General features: G+C 43.3%; 1 protein-coding gene across 2 annotated transcripts; it reads left to right on the top strand.

Moving 5' to 3' along the window:
• Positions 1-108: 108 nt before the first annotated feature.
• RTRAF (RNA transcription, translation and transport factor) lies at positions 109-23,714 on the top strand. Of its 2 annotated transcripts, none has more exons than XM_073350142.2 (8): positions 109-304; positions 5,133-5,257; positions 7,370-7,469; positions 8,442-8,528; positions 11,908-11,996; positions 16,027-16,095; positions 22,467-22,515; positions 23,374-23,714. In XM_073350142.2, exons 1-8 carry the CDS (start codon positions 244-246, stop codon positions 23,526-23,528), a joined length of 735 nt encoding a protein of 244 aa, XP_073206243.1. In that variant the 5' UTR covers positions 109-243; the 3' UTR covers positions 23,529-23,714. The 2 variants fall into 2 exon arrangements, with proteins under 2 accessions (XP_073206243.1, XP_073206241.1); XM_073350140.2 differs by lacking the exon at positions 109-304 and adding an exon at positions 1,965-2,270.
• Positions 23,715-23,877: the final 163 nt, after the last annotated feature.

Below are 23,877 nucleotides of genomic sequence, written 5' to 3'. Positions count from 1 at the left end.
CCTGCGGCGCTGTCAATAAAGTTGGTTGAACGCGAGACCCCTCTGCCGGCCTGCCTCCCCGCTGGCGTCGTCCCTCGCGCTCGCTCCGCGGGCAGCCGATTGGTCGCGGCCGCTGCCGCTCTCGGCCTTGGGCCAGTGGGCGGCCTAGGCCGCCCCTTTCTCCCCGCCCCTCTCCTGCTGCCCGGCGCTGCGAGCGAGCGGCTGCTGCGCGGAGGCTGAGGCGCTGCGGCCCGCGGAGGGACCATGTTCCGCCGAAAGCTGACGGCGCTGGATTACCACAACCCCGCCGGCTTCAACTGCAGAGGTGCGGGGCCGGGCGCCGCGAGCGAGGGGACGAGGCCGCGGGCCCCTCTCCCCGGGCGGGCTCCGCCTCCCGCAAGCTGCTCCGGGCCCTTCTCACCGTCCGCGGGCTACCCTGAGCCATGCCCCCGCCGCCTCCGCCTCCAAAGAGCTGACCCGCCCCTTCCCCCTCCGGCCTGCTCTGCCGCCTCCCCCGCGGCCCTTCCCCCTCCGGCCTGCTCTGCCCCCTCCCCCCCTGCCGCTGCCCCGCCCCTTCCCCCCTCAGGCCTGCTCTGCCCCGCCCCCCCGCGGCCCTTTCCCCTCAGGCCTGCTCTGCCCCCTCCCCCCCCTGCCGCTGCCCCGCCCCTTCCCCCCTCAGGCCTGGTCTGCCCCCTCCCCCCCGCGGCCCTTCCCCCTCCGGCCTGCTCTGCCCCCTCCCCTTCCCCCTCCGGCCTGCTCTGCCCCCTCCCGCCGCCGCCCCGCGGCCCTTCCCCCTCCGGCCTGCTCTGCCCCCTCCCCCCCCTGCCGCTCCCCCGCCCCTTCCCCCCTCAGGCCTGGTCTGCCCCCTCCCCCCCGCGGCCCTTCCCCCTCCGGCCTGCTCTGCCCCCTCCCCTTCCCCCTCCGGCCTGCTCTGCCCCCTCCCCCCCCTGCCGCTGCCCCGCCCCTTCCCCCCTCAGGCCTGGTCTGCCCCCTCCCCCCCGCGGCCCTTCCCCCTCTGGCCTGCTCTGCCCCCTCCCCCCCGCCCCTTCCCCCTCCGGCCTGCTCTGCCCCCTCCCGCCGCCGCCCCGCGGCCCTTCCCCCTCCGGCCTGCTCTGCCCCCTCCCCCCCCCTGCCGCTCCCCCGCCCCTTCCCCCCTCAGGCCTGGTCTGCCCCCTCCCCCCCGCGGCCCTTCCCCCCTCCGGCCTGCTCTGCCCCCTCCCCCCCCGCCCCGCCCCTCCCCTTCCCCCTCCGGCCTGCTCTGCCCCCTCCCCTTCCCCCTCCGGCCTGCTCTGCCCCCTCCCGCCGCCGCCCCGCGGCCCTTCCCCCTCCGGCCTGCTCTGCCCCCTCCCCCCCGCCCCGCCCCTTCCCCCTCCGGCCTGCTCTGCCCCCTCCCGCCGCCGCCCCGCGGCCCTTCCCCCTCCGGCCTGCTCTGCCCCCTCCCCAAAGACCTGACCTGCCCCTTCCCCCTCCGGCCTGCTCTGCCGCCCCCGCCGCCACGCCCCTTCCCTCCTCAGGCCTGGTCTGCCCCCCCACCCCCCAAAGAGCTGACCTGCCCCTTCCTTCTCAGGCCTACTCTGCCCCCTCCCCCGCGGCCCTTCCCCCTCCGGCCTGCTCTGCCGCCTCCCCCCCCCTGCCGCTGCCGCCACGCCCCTTCCCCCCTCAGGCCTGGTCTGCCCCCCCACCCCCCAAAGAGCTGACCTGCCCCTTCCTTCTCAGGCCTACTCTGCCCCCTCCCCCGCGGCCCTTCCCCCTCCGGCCTGCTATGCCCCCCCCCCCCAAAAAAGCTGACCTGTCCCTTCCCCCTCAGGCCTGCTCTCCCGCCCCCCCCCCGCTCTGGTGGCCCCCAGGGCACCCTGTCCTCCTCTGCTTTGGTAGCCCCCCTATCGTCATCCCTAGCTTTGGCCTTAGAGCGCCCCTCCCCTCCGGCTCCTGCAGAGCTCCAGGGCTGCTCCCAAATGCGCTACTGGACCCTTTGGCTTCCGCCCTCCAATAAAAACGCTTGCCGCCTCTGGCCCCATATGCCCAGCTGCTGGTTGGCAGCTGCTCCAGCCTTTATTGCTGGCTTCATGCACACAGGGTTGTGTGGCCCGGCGTCCTCCCCTCCCCTAGGAAAGAAAAGTGTGTGTTTGGGGTGGGTGGATTCCCCACTGCCGGCTTGCCTGGACTGGGGAAAGGCAGCGTTAGGAATGGTGTTAACTAACAATCCATGCAGACTAACACAGCTGCTACTCTGAAATCCATGCTTTGTCCTTCCTGGCAATCAGGCTATGAAAGAGATGTTCCTGGACAATGTACGATAAGGCTGTTTCTGGTCAAAATCTGTGTTTTTATTTTTTAATTCATTTTAAATTTAATTCATGAAGGTGGTGAAGTGACACTGTAAAAAGTTAGCAAATGCCAGAATTCAAGTTGCCTGTGCAACCTTACTTCAGCTGGGTGTGTGCATTGTTTTATAGTGTGTAATTACCTGATCATATTCAATTTTTTTTCCACAGGCTGCTGTCTCCGTGCATAGGATTTGCTTAGTTAATGAGCAGCTATTCTATATTTTGTTTCATCTTCGTTGTTAAGGATGTGGCCCTAGACCTACCTGACCGCACACTATTTAAACCCTTCCCTGATCACAGAATTATTTCCTCATGAGTTTTTCCATGGTGTTTATCACAACAGTACCTGAGTGCTTCCCAAACAGTAATGAATTTATTTTCACAAGACTTCTGGGGGCTAAGGTGGTGATATTATATACCCATGTTTGCAGTTATCGACCGGAGGAGGCACAGATGTCCAGTTTGAGATGCTTAGTAACTGATTTTTCAGAGTGCTTTCCATTATATATTGCTTTATGTGTTCAGACGCAGCTTGGATTGATTGACTTTGGTTGCAACTGTGAGTGCTCAGCACTTCTGTAGTTCAGATCCCAGGATCTCAAGTTGGACACCTAAAAAAATGAACACACAGTTTAGTTGCTACCTGTGAAAAGTCTGGTTTTAAGTAACCTACCAAGCCTGCTGTAGGAGCTCTGTGCCAGAGGCAGGGATAAAACCCAGTTCTGCAGTGCACCGTTTGGCTGACTTTTTACCATGAGACCATCCTTTCTCTTCCTGCAATCCCTACCTTGTTCACTACACACCTTCCAACATCAACAACCAAGGAGGTACAGTTGTCCTGCAGACAGGTCTCATTCACACATAGCCCTGATTCATTCCCCAGAGCAGGTCCAACCTTCACTGAATCAGGTGGTGTTCCTATGGAAAAAATAGTACCTGATCATGTAATTATAGACTGTATCATAATGCATGTGCACAGGCATCCCTACTTCTGGCACTTCCTAACTTTTCAGCGCTTGATTTTTGCAGCCTTAATGTTCTTTTACTGTAGTCTTTTGGGAGATAGACATATATAGATCGATAGATGTGTAGTTTGGCTTGTGTGTTCAGTTTTAAGCTTCAGGTGGTTTGTTGTCTTTTTCCATGGTGGCTCCTTCAGAAAGTGGAAAAGAGATGTTCTTGCATACTGACATTTGCCATTGTTGCTTGTCTAAAGTGCTTTGTGGTGCACCTTGATCACTGTTGAGTCTACCTTATCAAATCTATCTTGTCAGGCAGTTCCACTTCATTTAGGTTGGGAGCACATCTCTTTTTTGTTTTTTCCCTTCTGCTTTCAACAGGATTAGGGTACATTATTCTGCCAAAACATTTTTTCAGGCATTGGGAATATCGATTTCCACCCCTTCTGAAAGAATGGCTCACTGCAAGGATTGAAAATTAACCCTCGTCCGAGGTCCAGGAGTAGAATTTGCTACAGGATATTAAGCACTGAACCAATGCAAAATAGCCCTGCTGCTTTGAGGGGCCAATGTGAGATACTATAGCTTAAAAATATCCATCAACTGTGTGTAGAAATTAACGTGTTATATCACTGAAGAGCAGGTTTTTGTTTTCTGGATCTCATGGCCAAAGAGAGAACCATCTTGCACCCCTCCCTCCATCCCCAGACCTCAATTCGTCTAATTTAGTGATTGTTCTGTAGGACCTGTTAGATTTGAAATAAGCATTTTACATTGAATGAGAGCCAGGAAACCCAGGTCTACATTCGCCAAGGGGCTTAGGTGCTTAATTGCCATGTTAAGTGCCTAAATCCCAGAATCAAACCCCACTGGGATTCACAAAACCCCTGTTTATCTGCTCTGAACCCTGTAGGTGCCTGAACTCACTCAATACTTAAGTTTTTGCAAAAAAAAGTTTCCTAGGCATACGTTTTTCTGCGTCTGAGCATGCACAGTGCTTCGTCACTCGAGACATCCAGATGCCTAAGCTCTAGTGTGATGGTACGCTAGCTTGGGACACTAGCCTCCGAGAAACTAGACTGACAGGAAATTTTGAAAAGTGAAATAACACCCATACTCTAAGCACTGAAATTTTGCATTCTGACTAAGAATGCTTTCACAGATGGATACAGATACTGCTGGGGCCATTATGTGTTTCTGATTTAATGTAATTTAGCACAGTATCTTAATTATCTCACCCTAAGAATCTGCATGGACAGTTTTTAATATTTTAAGTTTGTTCATGTCAGTCCTGGATCACTGATCAGGAACAAAATTCTTTCTGCCTCATGAGGGGGTAGAGGGGCGTGTACATGTATCATATATATGAATGTTGTCTTTACAAGACAGTGTTGATGCACATTACAAAATGTAGCATCCTTGTTTCAGTGACCTGCTAGCCAATCCGTCTTGTAACCTGTGACTTGATAGAGTATTGAATTGCAATTTTTTCCTATCATTGCTTTGTTCTCCTTTCTCTTCATACTTTGCTTAGTTGTAATTATAACTACATTTTCTGACAAAAATCTGTTCTTGTTGTTGACTGATTAGAAGTTTAAGCCCATTTTTTAACATGATTAAACACTCAAGTAAATTCTCACCAAGAGACCACATGGTGAAAGATTATAAATTAAGGTGTATTATTGGAATCACTGGACAATAGAATTTAAAAAGAAAATTAATTGGCTGGGGACACAGGTATTTAAATTACCTCCATGCAGTGGATCAGAATTTAAGGGCCTGCTTCTTCCCTCATTGACTTCTGTTTCTAAGAAAACATTACTTTATTCTGATTTATTTCTTAGCTTATTTTTATTTCTGGCTTTAGATGAAACAGAATTTAGAAACTTTATTGTCTGGCTCGAAGACCAGAAAATCAGACACTACAAGATTGAAGACCGAGGAAATCTAAGAAACATACACAATGACGAATGGCCTAAAGCCTTTGAAAAGGTAACTTTGTACCTGAAATAGTAGAACACGTTATAGCCTATGTGTGGTGGTAGTTTTTGGTGATAAACCATTTCTCTTTTTACTCAATTTATATGTTACAACAAATATTTGAGAGAAAAGGTGGGTGAGGGAATATTTTTTTTATTGGACCAATTTTTGTTGGTGTGTGACACAAGTTTTTGTGCTTACACAAAGCTGAAGAAGAGACCAACAGAAGTTGGTCCAATCTAAGATATTCCCTCAAACATACTGTCTAATATCCTGGGGCCAAGGTGGCTATAACAGCACTGCATACAAAAAATATGTATGAAAGGGGGAAAATGATGAATTCGAAATTTGCTAGAAATCTAAATATTTTACAGAAACCAAAATGCAGGGGTGATTGAACGCTTTAATTTGTTGTACATAATTTCCACTTTAATCTAAACACTATCAGTTTTTGCAATATTTGGTATCTTTACCTCTTTACTGGATAAGGTATTTCTGCCTTTGATGCAGAAGGAAAGGGACTAAAAATAGTCAGTTTTTCTCTAAATGAAACTATACACCAAGGTGGAAACTGACTAGGATCAGATAATCCTAGTTTTAGCAGCATATAAAGGTCTACTGTAGCCAACTCCATCTGTTGCTACTTCTGATGGATGATTGTCCACTGCGTGCAGAAAGCATGGTAGACAGCCATCTATTTGTGGCAGACCTGCTGTGCATGAACACTTTGACACTCTCCTCACTGTCTGTGTGTGACATCCACATTCCTTTCTGTCTGAAGGCACAATCCTGCAAGGTGCTGAACACTCTCTGGATCTGATGCTGCAAAGCCGTTAGTCTTTCAGCACATTTATTTCAGTGGGACTGCTTGCATGCTTCAGTGTCTTGAGGGATGAGGCTAAAGTGCTCAGGACTTTGTAGAATTGAGCCCTAAAGCACTGGAGGTGTAGTTCTTCAGTTTTTCTGACCTGTCCTTTGCTTTCCCTGCTTGTGTTGTTGGAAGAAATGTGGGGGCTCAGGGTGGTGGCATAAAATATAAATTTAATTAGAATGTTTTAGAGTGTCTTAAATCTCTTGTGTATAATATTATAAGGAAAACATCAATTATTCACTAGCTCAGAAGCAGATATGATTCCAGTATAAGCTGTGTTATCCGGCCCTATACCAACTGGAAAGCTCTATAAACCGACATTTCTAATCTTCATAGAAAGTCCAGTGTATAGTCCAGTTGGCTTGGGGCCAGCAAGGCTGGCTCTGTGTGGCTCTCTGGAAGCTGCTCCTAGTGTGGGAGAGGGTGCGGGGCTGGGGGTTGGGGTCCAGGAGGGGGTGTGGGGTGTAGGCTCTGGAGGGAGTTTGGGTGCCGGAGGGGGCTTGGGGTGTGGGAGGGGTTTTGGGATCTGGGGGTAGGGCACTCACCTCAGGCAGCTCCCCGCAAGCCGCGACCTGTCCCAGCTGCTCCTAGGCGGCAGCTGTATGCTGCCTCTACCTGCACACACAACCCCCTCAGCTGCCATTGGCTGCGGTTCCCAGCCAATGGGAGCTGCGGAGCTAGTGATCAAGGCGGGGTGAGGGCAGCACGCAGAGCCACTTCCTGCACCTCTGCCTAGGAACAGCCGGGACAGGTTGCCGCTTGCAGGGAGCTTCTTGAGATGAGTGCCCCCCCCTCCAATCCAGCACCCCAAAACCCCTCCCACACCCCAAGCTGCTGCCTCGAGCTCCCTCCCAGAGCCCATACCCCCTCCCGTGACCCAGCCCCCTGCCCCCTCCCACACCCAAAGTCACTCCCTCTTAGTTAACCGGCATTTTTCACTCACTCATTGACATTCCCCCAACAAGCCGGATAAAAAAGCTTTTACTGTACTAAGCTGAGAGACATGGATGAATTGTGGCATGGGAAGCACTGAAATGCCTCAGAGGAACCACAGTGGGAGTATAACGAATTTCAGGATGACATCATTCATTAATATTAGCCTTCTGACAATACAGAGCTTGATAGAAGAGGTGATTGTCCATAATGCTTATTTATCAAAGCAGTTCTGCCCTGCTGACTCGTTCGTGGATATGTTCTCTCCCAACCAGCCATGATGATGGATGCGTTTTCCCTTTTTTTTCCCTCCTCTACAGTATCTGAAAGATGTTAACTGTCCCTTCAAGATACAAGAACGACAGGAAACAATTGATTGGCTTCTTGGGTTAGCTGTTAGGCTTGAGTATGGAGATAATGGTATGGTTGATTTTTTAAATACCTTTACTTAAAGGTGGTAGGGAAATGGTTTTGAATGATTTTTGTTAATATTTTACAGGATTTTTCAAACTGAGGCAAGGAGAACGCACAGAAAGTTTGTTTATTAAAAAGGTGTAATTTACTTTCAGCGTTTTTATGAATTCCTATTTTTATTTTGTAACATTCAAAATAAGAGTTTTTTCTCCTTTCCAGAGCAACTTCTCTGGGTTGATTTTTAACAGCAAACTCAAAATTGGTTTCCTAGTTTGTTGGCAGAGGAAGGATTGAAGTAATACACAGAGTTGACTTCACTATGGGATCAATGTGAGGCACGGAGGTGCAGAAAAAGACATCTTTGTCTGTCTTCAGCATATCTTTGATCTTCAGAAATAACAAGTCACATGTTCTTAGCAAGATATACTTAATTTTTTTCCCCAATATGAAAGCAAATGGCAATATTCCTATCATGTTATCCAATAGGAATGGTGTCAGTTGTATAGTAAAGTGTCATACTCATCCATCCAATGTCCAAGGATCAGGGTCAACTGAAATGTGTGACTAATGGTCCCATCTAGAGTGATTACTGAATGTCACCTTCATTAATATTGAAGCGGCTCTAACTTGGAAAGCTAGTTGACAACCTTTTTTTATAGTAGTTCTTAACTCTACAAGAATCAAATTGTTCCTTTGAGCTAGTACGTAGGCAGTAGTAACAACTCCTACTTGAGTAAGGTTTATTAGAATCTTACTCTTCTGGCGTTTCAGTAGTGGGGAAACAACTGAAACCTCTACAAACTGATTTGGCTGCCAGTCTTCTACCGTGTGGTGAAAATGCAGCTGGCCCAATTGCAGCTAACAATGTGCATTAATAATGCTTTTTTCTATGCTTTTGAGCTCTATTAATTTTTAACTAATTATTAGCTCTCACTTGAATTTTACATTCATGAAGCAAAACTGTTTTTATTTTGGCAGCTGATAAGTATAAGGACTCCACGCCTGACAGTGCTAAAAATACTGATAATGCAGCAAAAAATGCAGAGCCACTGATAAACTTGGATGGTAAGTATGTAGTAACTTTATCTTTTTGATCTCTAGAAAAACGTTTTTGTTGTTGCATCTTCCTTCAATCTGTTCCACTTAAATCTACAACCTCTATGTATATTTTAAGCGAGAACCTGAAAGTCAATATTTTAGCATTTTGGATACCAGATAAATTGAGAAAATCATCTTCTGAGTTTTTGAAATTTGTGGGTTCTGATATTCTAATCCTGTACTGAAAATACCTATCTCAGGGCATGCTATGTCTTTTGATGTTCATTTTGAAAGCTTTATTTCCCAAGATTCTGCATTTATACTGAAGGAGAGACGAGTGCTAGTGTTTTGCTCCAAAATAGCTACTCCATTTTAATTTCAGTCTTTTTTAATTGGATTGATGAAGAGCTTGTTTTGGTGGGAGAATCTTTTTCCTGTAGAGCAAAATACCTAGAGTTTTATTCGGGCATGAGGAGGAAGGAACGCAAGCCAGAAGAAGGGGGGTGGGGGGAAAGAGAATATTCTAAATAATCTAGTCTAGTCTAGTCTAGATGTAGTGTAGTCGGCAGGGCCTGATGAAATGCACCGTAAGTACTTAAGGAACTAGCTGAAGCAATGTCGGAATGATTAGTGTTCTCTTTGAGAACTCAAGGAGGATGGGTTATGTCCCAGAGGACTGGAGAAGGGCAAACAATAGTACGTATCTGTAAAAAGATGACCTGGGTAATTACACTGTAATTTTGATCCCTAGAAAGATATTGGAGCAAATTATTAAGTGACCAATTTGTAAGCACCTAGTGGATAATAAGTTGATAAGTAATAGCCAACATGAATGTCAAGAACAAATCATGCCAAACCAATCTAATTTCCTTCTTTGACAGGGTTACTGGACTAGTGGATGGGGGAGAGCAATCAACATGCTATGTCTTGATTTTTATTAATGCTTTTAACGCAGTCCCATGTGACATTCCCAGAAGCAAACTGGTAAATACACTTTACCAAGTGATCCAGATCCCTGTCCTCTTCATTATTTACCATTTCCCCAATCTCTGCGTTGTCTGCAAACTTGATCAGTGATGATTTCATGTTTGCTTTCAGATTATTCATAAAAAGCTTAAATAGCATAGGGCCAAGAACTGATTCTTGTGGGATCCCACTGGAAACATACCCGATTGATGATGATTTTACAGTTACATTTTGAGACCTATCAGTTAGCCAGTTTTTAATCCATTTTATACGAGCTACGTTAATTTTATTTAGTTCTATTTTTTTAATCAAAATGTCATGTGGTACCAAGTCAGATGACTTACAGAAGTCTAAGGATGTTATGTCAACACCACATTTATCAACCAAACTTGTAATTTAATGAAAAATATCAGGTTAGTTCGATAGGATCTATTTTCTAAAAACATGTTGATTTGCATTAATTACTTTACCCTCCTTTAAGTATTTGAGTCCCAGGATCGATGTCAAGCTGACAGGCCTAAAATTAAGGCTCTGATTTTGTCATGGATATTTTTAGTAAAAGCCATGGACAGGTCATGGGCAATAAACAAAAAGTCACAGAAGCTGTGACCTGTCCCTGACTTTTACTAAAAACATCCCTGACAAAATGGGGAGAGAGGAGGGTCCAGCACCTGGCCCCGCTGCATGCAGCGGCTGAGAGCTGCGGCCTCCCACCACTGGCCAGTGGCTGGGAGTTGTGTGTGGGGGGGTGTCCCCCACTGCTCTTGGTAACTAGGAGCTGTGGGGCGGGGCGCTGCCTGTGGGGGCTGGGAGCTGCAGGGGTCCACACCGCCGGTAGCACCTGGGGAGCTCTGGGGTCCCTCTGCTGCCCATGGGGCTGGGAGCTGGGAGGGATCCCTCACTGCCCTACAGGGCTGGGCAGCTTCCGGCTCCCCCTTCACCCCTGCCTGTGGCAGCTGCTGGGAAGCTGCCTGGTCCTCCCCACAGCAGCTGGGCAGCTGTGGTGCCCCAGTGTCTCGGAGGTCTCTGGAAGTCATGGATTCCGTGACTTCTGCGACCTCCTTGACGTAATCTTAGCCTTACCTATAATTACCTGGATCGTGCCATTGAGCCTTTTTAAAAATTGGCAAAAGATTAGCTTTCCTTCAGTTTTCTGTAACTGGTCCAGTATACTCCTCAGCCAGCTCTTTGAAAATTATTGGATGCAACTTACCTGGACTTTCTCATTTTAAAATGTTTTACTTTAGTTGCTTCTGTTTATCTTGCTCTGGAGATACTAGCAGAATGGAAAAAGTGGTTATCACCATAGGATGAGATTTTATCATCTGTCTCCCCCTCCCCCATAGAAAAGACAATTTGATTGAACACTTCTGCCTTTTCTGCATTATTATGATGATTCTACCATTTCCATCTAGTAATGTACCAGTACCATTGTTAGGGTTCTTTTTGTTCCTTGTATATTTAAAAAACTCCCTCTTATTCTCTCTAACTCTGCTGCCCATAGATTTCTCCTTGTGTCCCTTTGCTTCGTTTGTCCTAAAATTCTTAACTTCTGATTTATATTCATTATTGGGATGTAAATATTTTTAAAATTACCCATTGAATCTGTTAAAATTATATCTGTTTACTAATATTTTACATCCCTAGTTGCTACCCCGTCAACACCCCCTCCTGCACACTGTCATGGCAATGCGGGGAGGGGAACACCATCACATGATCTGGGAGTGTTATGGTGGTGGGGAGAACCTGTCATGTGACCGGGAGGTGTCATGGCGACATCAGCCTCCCCATCACATGACCCAGTCTCCCTCGGTACCTTGTGGGACTTTGGCAGTTGCCTGTACAATAGGAGTATGGATGATGTCCAGGGGCCCGGTGGAGTCCCCGGGGGGGGGCAAGGGGTATTCCGGGGGGCTAGGGCAGTGGCTGCTCCCCAGGCAAGGGGCCCATGTCTGTGGGGGAGGGGATGTGCCTGGCCACGGTCCCTGTGCTGGCTCCTGGAGGGGAGCAAGACACCCAGCCCTGGGAGCTGGTGCTGATCGCCCAAGAGCACAATGCATTCTGACTGCCTCTGGTCCCTGCTGTTCCGGACTGGCCTTCTGCTTCTTAAGACATTTCCATGTATTTAACATGCATACTGGGTTGAAAATAATGCTAATTACACTTTATTGCCATTTTTATATAATCAGTTTTCAGAATACAGCTTCACTTTAATTGCTCAGCAGTTCTCAGGGTTTGCTTGCTTTATAAAATGAAATGTAGATTAAACAAACATATTGCCAGATTGTGAATCCCTTACTCACCTATGTAGTCTTGTGGGATTACTCATGCAAGTTACTGTGAACCCCTTATTCAAATTTGTGATCAGTCTGATACATGCAGAGCTAGAAATCTGACCTGCATTTTAGAACCAAATATAATGACAGTATTTATCTTGCAGTGAATAATCCTGACTTTAAGGCTGGAGTGATGGCTTTGGCTAACCTTCTTCAAATCCAGCGACATGACGACTATTTGGTAATGCTTAAGGTGAGGTTCACATCTTTAGTTTTTCATCTTTTGGGAATCTGGTCTGAGCAACTATTATCTACCAGGAAACAAACTCACCCATAACATAGTGTGTGAAGACAGTAACTTTTGATTTTTTAGGTGCAAATAAAAGTTTGTCTGTTAATACATTTTGTACTTAATTTCTGGTTGGAGTAAAAGAAAAATGATCTTCCAAATTGAAGATATGGGCATTCAAAGATTTTCAACAAATGTTGGTAGAATTCCTGAAGTCGTTATCTGAGAATTCGTGTTCAGTACTTGGAATGCTTCTGAGCCATCTAAAGCTACTGCTTTGCACTTATTTCATGCCTTTTATTCCAGCATCTCTGAATGCTTTAAAAATGTTAATGAATGTAAACCTGACAACATACCTGTGAGATAAATAATGGTATTCTATTCTAGAGATGGGAGAAACTTAAAGACAGAGGCTAGGTGATATGTCCAGAGTCTCTTAAAAAATCTGTGGCAGAGCCAGAATTAGAACCTGTTTCTCCTGACTTCCAGTCCTGTACTTTTTCCACATGACTGTCATTCCACTTTGCCTTAACTAAAGCAGATTTTATTTTATCCTGTAAATTAATCAGACTTTCTAGTGGCCAGATAAAGCAAATTGGCTGATTAATTTTCTAATTTATGCTCCGATCCCAAGTACTAATTGAAAGGCACAGAAGATCTGTGGTTCAGTGATGGAACTCTGGAAGTCTTCTATGAATCTCAGTTCAAAACTGTATTCTTACATAATTGTACTGGATTGGAGCAAACTAACAAAATCATTTCCACATTTTATTATAAGCTTTGTTTTGTTCAGCAACCAAAAACCTGCTAGGTATTTCAGACAAATAAAAGGATAAGGTCCCTGCCCTGCAGAGTCTACAATCTAGTGTAAATTTGTTTTGGAGATAGTGTGGATTTAGAAGTTTGTAATGCCTTCTTATGAAGTATATGGAAACCTGTAATAGCTATGTTAAAAATGTAGTTTTTACATTTTCACTATATCCAGTGCTAGACAGCAATAATTGCTATATTTTAAGGCTGTCAGGCGATTTAAAAAATTAATCGCAATGTTAAACAAGAATGGAATAACATGTTTTTAGATGTAGTCTACACTTTCAAATGTAATTGAAATCAGTATAACACAAAATACAAAGTGTACAGTGTTCCCTTTATATTTATTTTTGATTACAAATATTTCCACTGTAAAAAACAAAATAGTACTTTTCAATTGCACTACAGTACTTGTATTAGGTTAATCTCATTATCATGAAAGTTGAATTTAAAAATGTAGAATTATGTACAAAAAGTAACTCCATTGCAAAAATAAAACCATGTAAAACTTTAGAGCCTATAAGTCCACTTAGTCCTACTTCTTGTTCAGCCAATGACCAAGACAAACAAGTTTGTTTACATTTGCAGGAGATAAGCCTGCCCACTTCTTGTTTACAGTGTCACCTGAAAGTGAGAACAGGTGTTCAACATGGCACGGTTGTAGCTGGTGTCGCAAGATATTTATGTGCTAGATGCTCTAAAGATTCATATGTCCCTTCATGCTTAACCACCATTCCAGAAGACTTGCGTCCATGCTGATGGGTTCTGCTCGATAATGAGCCAAAACAGTGCAGACCAGTGCATGTTCATTTTCATCATCCGAGTCAGATGCCACCAGCAGAAGGTTGATTTTCTTTTTTGGTGGTTTGGGTTCTGTAGTTTCCGCATCGGAGTGTTCTTTTAAGACTTCTGAAAGCATGCTCCACACCCCATCCCGATCAGATTTTGGAAGGCGTTGCAGATGCTTAAACCTCGCGTTGAATGCTGTAGCTATCTTTAGAAATTTCACATTGGTACCTTCTTTGCTTTTTTTCAAATCTGCAGTGAAAGTGTTCTTAAAACCAACAACATGTGTTAGGTCATCATCTGAGACTGCCATAACATAAAATATATGCAGGAGACCTACAATTCTTCCCCAAGGAGTTCAGTCACATTTAATTAATACATTATTTTTTTAACGAGTGTCATCAGCATGGAAGCATGTCCTCTGGAATGGAGGCCAATGCATGAAGGGGCGTCCTAATGTTTAGCATATCTGGCACATAAATACCTTGCAATGCTGGCTACAAAAGTGCTGTGCGAACACCTGTTCTCACTGTCAGGTGACATTGTAAATAAGAAGCCCGCAGCATTATCTCCCGTAAGTGTAAACAAACTTGTTTGTCTTAGTGATTGGCTGGACAAGAAATAGGACTGAGTGGACTTTTAGGCTCTAAAGTTTTACATTGTTTTGTTTTTGAGTGCAGTTATGTAACACACAAAAAAGTGTATTTGTAAGTTGTACTTTCATGATAAAGACATTGCACTACAGTACTTGTATGAGGTGAATTGTAAAATACTATTTCTTTATCATTTTTACTGTGCCAAATATTCGTAATGAATAATATAAAGTGAGCATTGCACACTTTGTATTCAGTGTTGTAATTGAAATCAATATATTTGAAAATGTAGAAAACATCCAAAATATTTAACAAATTTCAATTGGTATTCTATTGTTTAACAGTGAGATTAAAACTGCGATTAACTCAAATTAATCTTGATTTAAAATATTAATCACAATTCATCGCAAGTTAACTGCGATTAATTGACAGCCCTACTATATTTGTACTATGTTCTTCTATGTAAATGTGTTTGGGGAAAAAAAAAATTGAGAGAAAAGCAGTGAATAGGACCAGAAATGTGGAGAGGATGACAAAACAAATCAGGCAAGAGGAGAGTATGGCAAAGAACATCCTGAGAGAGCTCTTTTGCTCTTAACTGGGTTAAGACTAAAATTCCATGTTGGCAGTTCTGGCTACATAAACCACCCTAATTTTGTTCTCGTGGCTTGATATTGCTAGAATGTGTCGGTGGAATTGCGGTTTGTGCACAATTTTGTGATGCATAATATCTGTATGTGAACAATGTGATAATCTAAATTAATACTTGGATGTTATACAATGGCTGCTTTAGAAAAACCTAAGAGAGAACGAGTTCCAGCTAAAATTTACTAAACCTTAGTAGCTAGTAAAGCAAAAATTCCTTTATGTTCTCTTTGCCCAACTAACATTTTGAGAAGTTGGCCGGGAAGAACATCTTCCTCACAGGTACCAACTGTGCTAAAATAATTTTCTTTTTGCTACGTCTCATTATTTTGATGATCATCCGAGATGTAATGATTTCATGAGATATACTAAACAAATTCATATTCTTAGTCAAATTAATCTCTCTCAATGCTAGCTCCCCTGGTTTGAAAGAAAATTCTGTATTGCCATAGATCAATTTGTAATGTCACATGTCAACTTTAATCATATGCCAAGCAACAGGAGAAATAGAAAGTGAAGTGATGCATGAAGTAATTTTGAGTGCTTTTGTCAAACTTGGATAACTCAGCAAGGAAATGGTGAGAGAAACCGCTGTAATGAGCAGGCTTTTTGCTTTGTTATGGTCGAATTCTGGCTCGCTCATATCCCTTGTTATTTTTAGAGGCCTTTATACAGGCGTGTATCAATATGAATAGTCCTGGAGTGGTGCAAGTTGCCAAGTGCAGGAGCCAGTAAATTAATCAGATGGGCAGAAGGATTCTAAGATATCCAAGATCAAGGCTGGACTTTTTTCCCCCATTTTTAAATATTACAGGTCCTTTTGATTTCACATTTTATAAACAATTCAATAGCCAGATTTACTTCAGATTCTGTGCGCGTGGATGAGGGCTTAGATCATCGCAAAGGACTCCCAGCTGCAGAAAGCACATTCAATGGAAAGGTTCCAGTAGTGCAAAATTTTGGGGGCCTTGCAGTTGACAGCATAGCCTCAAAAGTAGGTACTGCTGACTTGGGAGGGGACCATGGCTAGTTCATCCTGGGGGTGAGCTAGCCTCTGGTAGAGGTTAAAGCTGCTTCAAGCTGTTTGACTTCCTTGGAGTACTGGAGAGACATGCATCAACATGGAATTCTTATGTTGGTCTTCAAATTTTGTTTCCTAGGCAATTCGCATTTTGGTTCAAGAGCGCTTGACTCAGGACGCCATAGGAAAGGCAAATCAATCAAAGGAGGTATGTGCATGTAACACAAGTCCACCTGATGTAATGAGTCTTTACAGTGTTCAGTCAAGTACATTTAAATATAGAAATGTTATTTGTATGTGGTAGCATTCAGGTAGGAGAAGTAGAAGATGATTTATCCACTTCATACAGCAAACCTGAATCTGAAAGAGCAAAGGAAAAGTCACAAAGCATAATCAAATGCATGTGATTTTTCATATTACAAATATAGCTATATTTGTAAATGATAGTTATTTAAACAAAAGTTTACTGCTTAATGGAGTGTAATCACAATCCTCTAACATTACAGTAATGTACACTACGACAGGTTTCAGTATCATTTCAGTGAAATTGGCAGAGAGGTCCTGGGCTGACTCTTGTTTCCAAGTAGTAGTGGTGGCTAAATAAACAAGTGGAAATATTTTATTTTCTTCTCTGTAGTGTAGAATATGCTGTTTCTAGCTTCTCATGTGACTTTTGTGGGAGTTTGGGAGGGAATCTAGGCTTCTTTCCCCCCCATCCAAGAGAAATGACGGAGATGTATAATTCCGTAATTAAAGAATTGCATGAATAATATATCTGTGCAAATACGGCTACAGAGCCATTTTGAATACTAATAGGTTTGTAAGGCATTCAGAATGCTTTTGGACAAACATCACAGAAGGAATGTTCACAGGGAATAATTCTGGTTTATCAGAGTCGTTTCTTAAACATTCTGGCCATTCATTCCATTACTTGCAGTACGAGCTGCTGGTGTGGTGTACTGAGTTCAGGTAGTAAAGGCAACTTGTACACCTTTAGGGCAAAGCATCGTCCAGAACTGTTCCTAAAAAGCATCTATATGTGCTCAAGAGTAGCAGGTCCCTTCATTCCTCATAATACCTACATCACAGCACACATACTGTATGATAAATAGATGGCACTTCTTGTACTTGTTAACTGGTGACTACAAATGAGTCTTGAGTTATAACCCACACTGACTTAGTAAGCAGTGGTGCAATAAACAAAGGCCGAAATGTACATGTGATAGGTTCCCCAGTTCCAGTTGGCACCTTGGGTGGTTCCACTGAGCCCTCTGACCCACCAGCCTGGGCTCCCTCTCACACTGTGCTGCTGGGACAAGCTGCAGACTGCTCCCAGTTCTACACTCCCACCAGCATTCACGTGGGCAGGGACACACTGAGCTACCGTTACATGCCAGCTGTCCAGCCACTGCATGAACCAACAATAGAGAGGCTACAGCCAAGATATCCCCAGCTTCCCAGCCTAGGACCCCAGAGCTGTACCGCTCTGCCCTGGTCGAAACTCCAACCGGTATGAATTTATTTTCCGGTTCACCTCTCCCTCAACATGGAGAGAAACATGCAACAAACTTGTGTTAACCAAGTTGAGATTTTTTTTCCCAGACACTTCACTTAAAGGCAAACAGGTTTAGGTCAAAACATAAAACAAGTTTATAAACTAAAAAAAGATAGATTTTAAGTGATAGCAAACCGATCAAAGCAGATTACCTAGTAAATACACAAAACCACAACCTAAACCTAAGATATTAGAAAGATTGGGTGTGAATTAGCTATTTCTCACCCTGACTGATGATACAAGAAGGCTTGCAGATTCTCAAGGCACAAGCTGCACTTGCTTTGCAGTTGGGCTCCCTGCTGCCATTCCAAGTCCTTTTCTTTTAGAGCTTCTTTCAGGTGTTCAGTTGTGGAGGAGTGAAGAACAGATGATGTCACTCCCTGCCTTATATAGCTTTTCCATATAGTGGGAACCCTTTGTTTCAAACTTGGTTCCCAGACCAGTTTGTGGAAAAAATACAGGTACCCGAAATGGAGTATAGAGTCATGTGGTCTGGTCAGATGCCCTTGAGTCATAGCAGCCATTACTGACAGGCTGTCTGGAGTTCTCAGGAAGGCTCACCAGGTGGGGGATAAGCTTCTCCTAAGGCTTATTGTTTTTCCTAATGGCCCATTATCCTAAATAGGCCCTTCACCACCAGCTGTCTAGCTGGAAGCATTTTGCCTAGTGGGTGTTACCCAGGTGTAACCACATTTGAAATACAGATATATATATATATATATATATATATATATATAGTCAATATTCATAACTTCAGATACAAAAATGATACATGCATACAAATAGGATAATCATATTTAGCAAATCATAACTTTTCCAATGACCGCTTACATGACCCATCCTGTATGAAATGCATCATTATTATGCCATAATCCTATCATCATAATATTACTATGACCAATATGAGGTGCATTGTCACAGTACCTTAGTGGTTGAATTAGATTTTAAAACTATTACCAGAAGAGAAATGTGAACAGCTGAGATTACGATATCAATTTCAGTTATAGGATGTTAAGCTTGTAAAATTGAAAGCTAACCCTCTGCTGCTGTGACTTGCGTCACTACGGTGTTGGAGTAGGAAAACAGAAGTTTGATTTCTCCCCGCCCTGCCCCCCCACTAGTAACTGCTATGAGAAAACATAAGCCTATTCTTTGTTTGGGAGAGGGTAGAATTCCATTTTGTTCTCTACTTTCGGCAATCAGGGTTATCTGTTAATATTTTGTAGTTCCCAGAGGTGTGTTTGGCTCTTCACAGAAGGCATAGAACGAGCCAGTAACTAGCCCAGAGTTCTTATGGACTAAATTTTTAGAGTGATGCAGTAAGTGACCAAGACAAATAGTAAGGAGGAAATCGGTTTGTGAGAGGATGAGTGTTTTGGTAACATAACCACTCAGATACTTAGTTAATGAATGTACACAACTTGGTGGTGCTGCATAGAGTTGGGAAATCAGATTAGCAGAATAAATAGATTATATAATGAACTACTGGATCTTCCACAACACACCTTCTAGGAGGAAGAAAGACCAAAGGTGCCAAATTGATCAAAATGTCTTTTAGGAAGTTAAATCATTAGGAATTTAATGGGATAGAGAGGGTAACAAACTTTTCAGACTTTGCCCAACTTTGGACACTACCAACCTGAGCTGTCTGATGGCTATTAAATAACTGCTTTCAGTGAAGCTATGGTCTCTTTCCTGTGCCCCTTGGACAAGACTCTGCATAAAAATTGTCGTACTGACATTCTTGGCAGCCTCAACACAATGGCTAAGGATTAAATGGATGTAGAAATGGAACTCCTAGAGATGATTTCTCCAACTGAAGGATGAGGCATGCTGCCAGGACTCTGTGGGGAGACTTGCACAACCCCACCTGTTTTTTACCAGCTCTGTGAATAAACTGAAAACTTAAGTTGGCTAGGACTCTCAAAAACTACATCTTTTAAGGTCAGTAGATTTACTTACTTAAATAGGAACTAGGATTTTTTTTAACTGACACTTTATAGCTCTAGGTCAATATTTAATCAGAGTCTAGACTAAGATTCTGATTATACTTTTAGCTGAAGAGAAACTTTTATCACTGACTTGAATATGAACACTTTCCAATTCCTGTAATGTACCTTAGGTATATTTGAAATATGAAAACAAATTCCGTCTATAAACATAAGAAGCTTTCAGTACAAGATCATTTTATCTGTATTACAGTATTTAAAGGTTTGCAATCAGTGTCCATACTGTAAAGTCTTTACAGTAGACACAAGGGAGAGGAAGTAGTTACATTAATTATTTTGGTGTCTTGCCACAAGACCACATTCTCATCCCTTCATAAAGCCTCTTTATGACACAAAGGGGATATAAAGCTGCCTTAAGACAGCATCTGATTCCTGGGGTTTTTCTGACATAGGGAGTGTCAGAGGTAGGAAGGGGTAGGTCAAGTCCAATGTGCTCCAGTGAATCTGGCCAACAGAGAGGCCCTTTGAGAGGGCCATTAACGGTCAGCACGAGTTAACGAATACCCCAGGGGCTGGTTCAGGAGCTCAAGTGTAAAACGGACAAGGGCATTTTTACCACCATATTGTCTAGACCTTGCTGTACAGTGCACATGATTCAATGCAGCACTGCTTACTTCATCTGGTATAAATGTATACTAGAGTCACTGGAAAACAATAACTGTCTTGTGTAACAAATTGTATAATGGCATCCCTCAGTGCTTCTAAAGAAAAGATAGCCCTCTATTTTAAGGGACTAGTATTTAAAATTTTAGTGACACTTCCGTGCTGGATAAAACGTGCATGGAACGGCTAGTCTTGAAGCAAAGGTTTTGCACAGCCTGAAATCAGGCAGGCTTTCATTTTATTTGCACTGGATTGCAAAAACGATAGGTGACTTCAATTATTTTTGGTCACACAAAATTGAAATTGGTTGCTTATTAAATTTGATTCTTCCTGGACATGAGTCTGTAAAGTGAATTAGTGTAGTGGATGGAGGGGATTTTAAATGACCACTTGTTTCCTTTTCTTTATGTATTGTAGTCAGGGCCTAATTTCAGGTTGCCAGCTCACCATTAGAGAACTAAAAATCACTTTGGGCAAAAAGCCTGGAGCCACTGGGGGAATAAGAGCACACCCACTGTTGCTGCAGAAACATCTGTTGCTCCCACAGCTCCTTGCCTGCCCCAATAACAGATACCACATGATCCAGGAAGAGAATGACTTCCCTGCCGCTTTGCCAGGATGAACAGCTGCTATGAGAGCCATAGATCACTGTGTATCACCAAAAGGACTCTCTGTTCCAGGGACAGAGCTGACGCCATGTCCATGTGGGAAGGAGGCATTACCAAATAGTATTTCTCATCAGAAAAGTAACATTAGTGGCCTCAGTCCTCCAACACACTTTAAAACTAACAAGTCACCAATTTACGACTGGTTGTTGTCATGTTTATGTTGTAGAAATATTTTTTTCGCTTTCTTCCGAAACGAAGAATTTCACATGGATTATCTGGCCCCCGGAAGCTAGGGGCTTTCATATGTGGGTAACAACTTTCTGAGTAGTAGCTTCAAAGCCTGCTGTAGATCTTGCATGAGTAGTTCCTAAACACCGAATTTGCATTGAAACATTGGGCCATGACTGTTTTGAAAGTGTGTCCATGCTCATTCAAGACTGAAGATGCTAGTTGTAGCTTTGTGGGGTTTCTTTGTATGTGGGAACCAGTCCACAAGGAACTGACTGAGTTCACTTACGTCCACAGGCCTCTAAGGCCCCATAAGGCAATGAGGGTCAACTTAGGTCCCAAGTTTGGGTTTTTTTTAAATGCGTGTTTATAGAAAACATCTATAGCGGTTCACAAATTTTAAAAATTGTTTCCATTGAAATTTAATGTTCTTCTGGAGCGTTTGCAATACAAACATATAGCATCTTGTGAATGTACAGTATGATACTGATTAGAGAAAATTGTTTTCATCGTGTCAGATGAATGTAGTAGAAGAGGTAAACAGAATAAATTGTGGGAAATAAGACTTTAGATGATTACAAGTAAAGACTTAAAAAATCTAAGAGGTAGGAAATTTAATATAAAAGTTTGAATCTGACAGTTACCCTTTACAGGTTGGAGATGGAGAGAACATTGCATATAAAGGACCACTTACTTTCCTCATGCTCTAGGAGCCTTTGTGTAGCTGGACTGAGGGTGTTGTGCTACATTTAACTTAATTCGCTTGGTTTGGCTGTGACCTCTCAGTCTTACATAAAATTTGAACTGCCTTAGTAATTGGATTGTTCCCTCTTGTGTTTAAGTAGTCTTGTATTATCCTTGTCCATGGACTTCTGTCTCCCAGCCAGTAAAATCTCAGCTGAAACTATTAGGCCTGGTCTGCACCTAAAACTAAATTTTAATCTAGCCACGTCACTCAGGGCATGCAAATTTTTCATAGCCCTGAATACCATAGTTAGGTAGACCTAATCCCTGGTGTAGATGCGTGTAGGCCTTCAGAAACCTTCTTCCATTGATGTACCTACCACTTCTCAGGGATGTAGATTATCTACGTTGAGGGGAAAAAACCTTTTTTGTCAATGTAGGAAGTGTCTAAACTGGGGCTCTACAGTGGCGTAGCTGCGTCACTGCAGTGTAGACGTAACCTTACAGTGGTGCCACTGTGAGATTGTCTTGGCATTTCTATTAGCAATGCTGTAGAAATAGGACTTAGAAACTTGGCTACCGCAATCTGCTCGAAAGCTGGAAGGTGATCCAAAGTGTGCACTCTGTGCTCTACGAGCAGGCAAGAGAATGAATGAATGTAGGGAATGGTGTTAAGGATGAAACTTTCCCTTTGATGTACAGCTAGATTACACATTGCACTAAACTGGGTCAAATGCTGTCCTTGTGAGGAACATGGTACTCAGGTGGGTTCAACCGGAATGATCACATTTGTGTTTTAGTTAGACTAAACTTTGGAATAAAATGGACCATAATTTTGCCCAATTTTTTCCCAAGCATTTCTAATGGCATTTTAATTTTTTTTCCTTTTAAGGGTTTGCCTGTTGCTTTAGAAAAGCACATTCTTGGTTTTGACACAGGAGGTAAGAGATTTTATTCTTTATATGCTGTTTTAAACATGATGCTGCATTGGACGAAGTACATAGTTAATCTCTAGAAGTACATGACATGTTCAGTAAAAAGGCATAATTTTTCCAGAAGCGGATAGAAGCCAAAAAGGGATGGTTTTTCTTACTTGCAGGAATTTGTTTACAAAAGTTCTTCTACTTTTATGCTCCAGCAGAAGATGGAAGACTACTGGTATATTGATAGAGTAGAATATGTCTCAGGATAATGTTTACATGTTGCTGCCATATAAAGACTGACATAGTTTATTGCAGGAGGGATTTATCCTTTTGAAAGTGTCTTGTTTATAAAACCTTGTTTCTCCTGGCAGAGGACTTCTGTTGATTTAATGGTTGCCAAAGGAACCAGTGTTGATCTGCTGTGTTTTGATTATTGGTTTGCAGGTAGCATACTTGAGCCAGACATAATAGTACAAACTGATGTGCTCTCTGTTTGAGTGAATAATGGTTAACTGTCTACAGTCTAGTCTACTCTGACTGCCACAGATATAGTTTTTACCCTTAAACTACTACTCAAAACTAATTCATTTTCAGGTCTGCTGCAGCTCCCTTGTTCACTTAATCCTGGGCAGCTTCAGATTTGGAGTACCACAGAGGTTGTGTAAAGCCAATTTAGGTCTTGCACAGAACACGCTGGCCAGGCCTGAGAATCAGGCCCATTATTACAAAAGGGTTCATGGCAAATTTGGAATACTTTAGTTTGTGCTCTGAGCTTTTCATACAACTGTGAATTATTCTTGTCTGAGTGTCTCCATGTTTTAAAAGGGAAAGTGCTTATTAGCTATTAATCCATTTCTCCTTTTGCCAATGAACTAGATGCTGTTCTTAATGAAGCTGCCCAAATTCTTCGATTGCTGCATATAGAGGAACTCCGAGAGCTGCAAACAAAAATTAATGAAGCTATCGTAGCAGTTCAGGCAATTATTGCTGATCCAAAGACAGACCACAGACTGGGGAAAGTTGGAAGATGAGCAAGTGAAGACTATAGTCTCCTGTGTACTTAGTACAATTAGGAGCTATGTACAACTCTGGCATGCATTTTGAAGTGGATATTCCACTCTCTTGAAAGAAAGCAGAGGAAATGGAATCCTGACTGGTCTAGTGGACTACCATCATTTTTCTTTTAAATAAAGTTGGGGAAATGCTAAACAGAACAATGTGTATCTATAAGTTGCCAAGTATAGTAGTCATTCTTATTCCTTGCTTTGTTTTTGTGTTTGCAAATCTTTATATAACACGCCCTTTTAGAGTTCTGTGTTGCTATATTCTGCATTATGAAATCCTAGTTTTGGTACAGTTACTACTACTCTGAACTCTGCT

Source organism: Lepidochelys kempii, chromosome 6, assembly GCF_965140285.1.
Source record: "Lepidochelys kempii isolate rLepKem1 chromosome 6, rLepKem1.hap1, whole genome shotgun sequence".
NCBI classification, from domain to species: domain Eukaryota; kingdom Metazoa; phylum Chordata; order Testudines; family Cheloniidae; genus Lepidochelys; species Lepidochelys kempii.
The sequence above is the reverse complement of the archived record's forward strand: the minus strand, read 5'-3'. Positions and strand labels throughout refer to the sequence as shown.

Excerpts from the sequence above, each read along its gene's own strand:
- RTRAF (XM_073350140.2), top strand. The coding sequence starts at position 2,186 with ATGCAGACTAACACAGCTGCTACTCTGAAATCCATGCTTTGTCCTTCC. Across the intron at positions 2,271-5,132 it reads AAGAGATGTTCCTGGACAAT|ATGAAACAGAATTTAGAAAC; the intron begins GTACGATAAGGC and ends TTCTGGCTTTAG. Across the intron at positions 11,997-16,026 it reads ACTATTTGGTAATGCTTAAG|GCAATTCGCATTTTGGTTCA; the intron begins GTGAGGTTCACA and ends TTTGTTTCCTAG.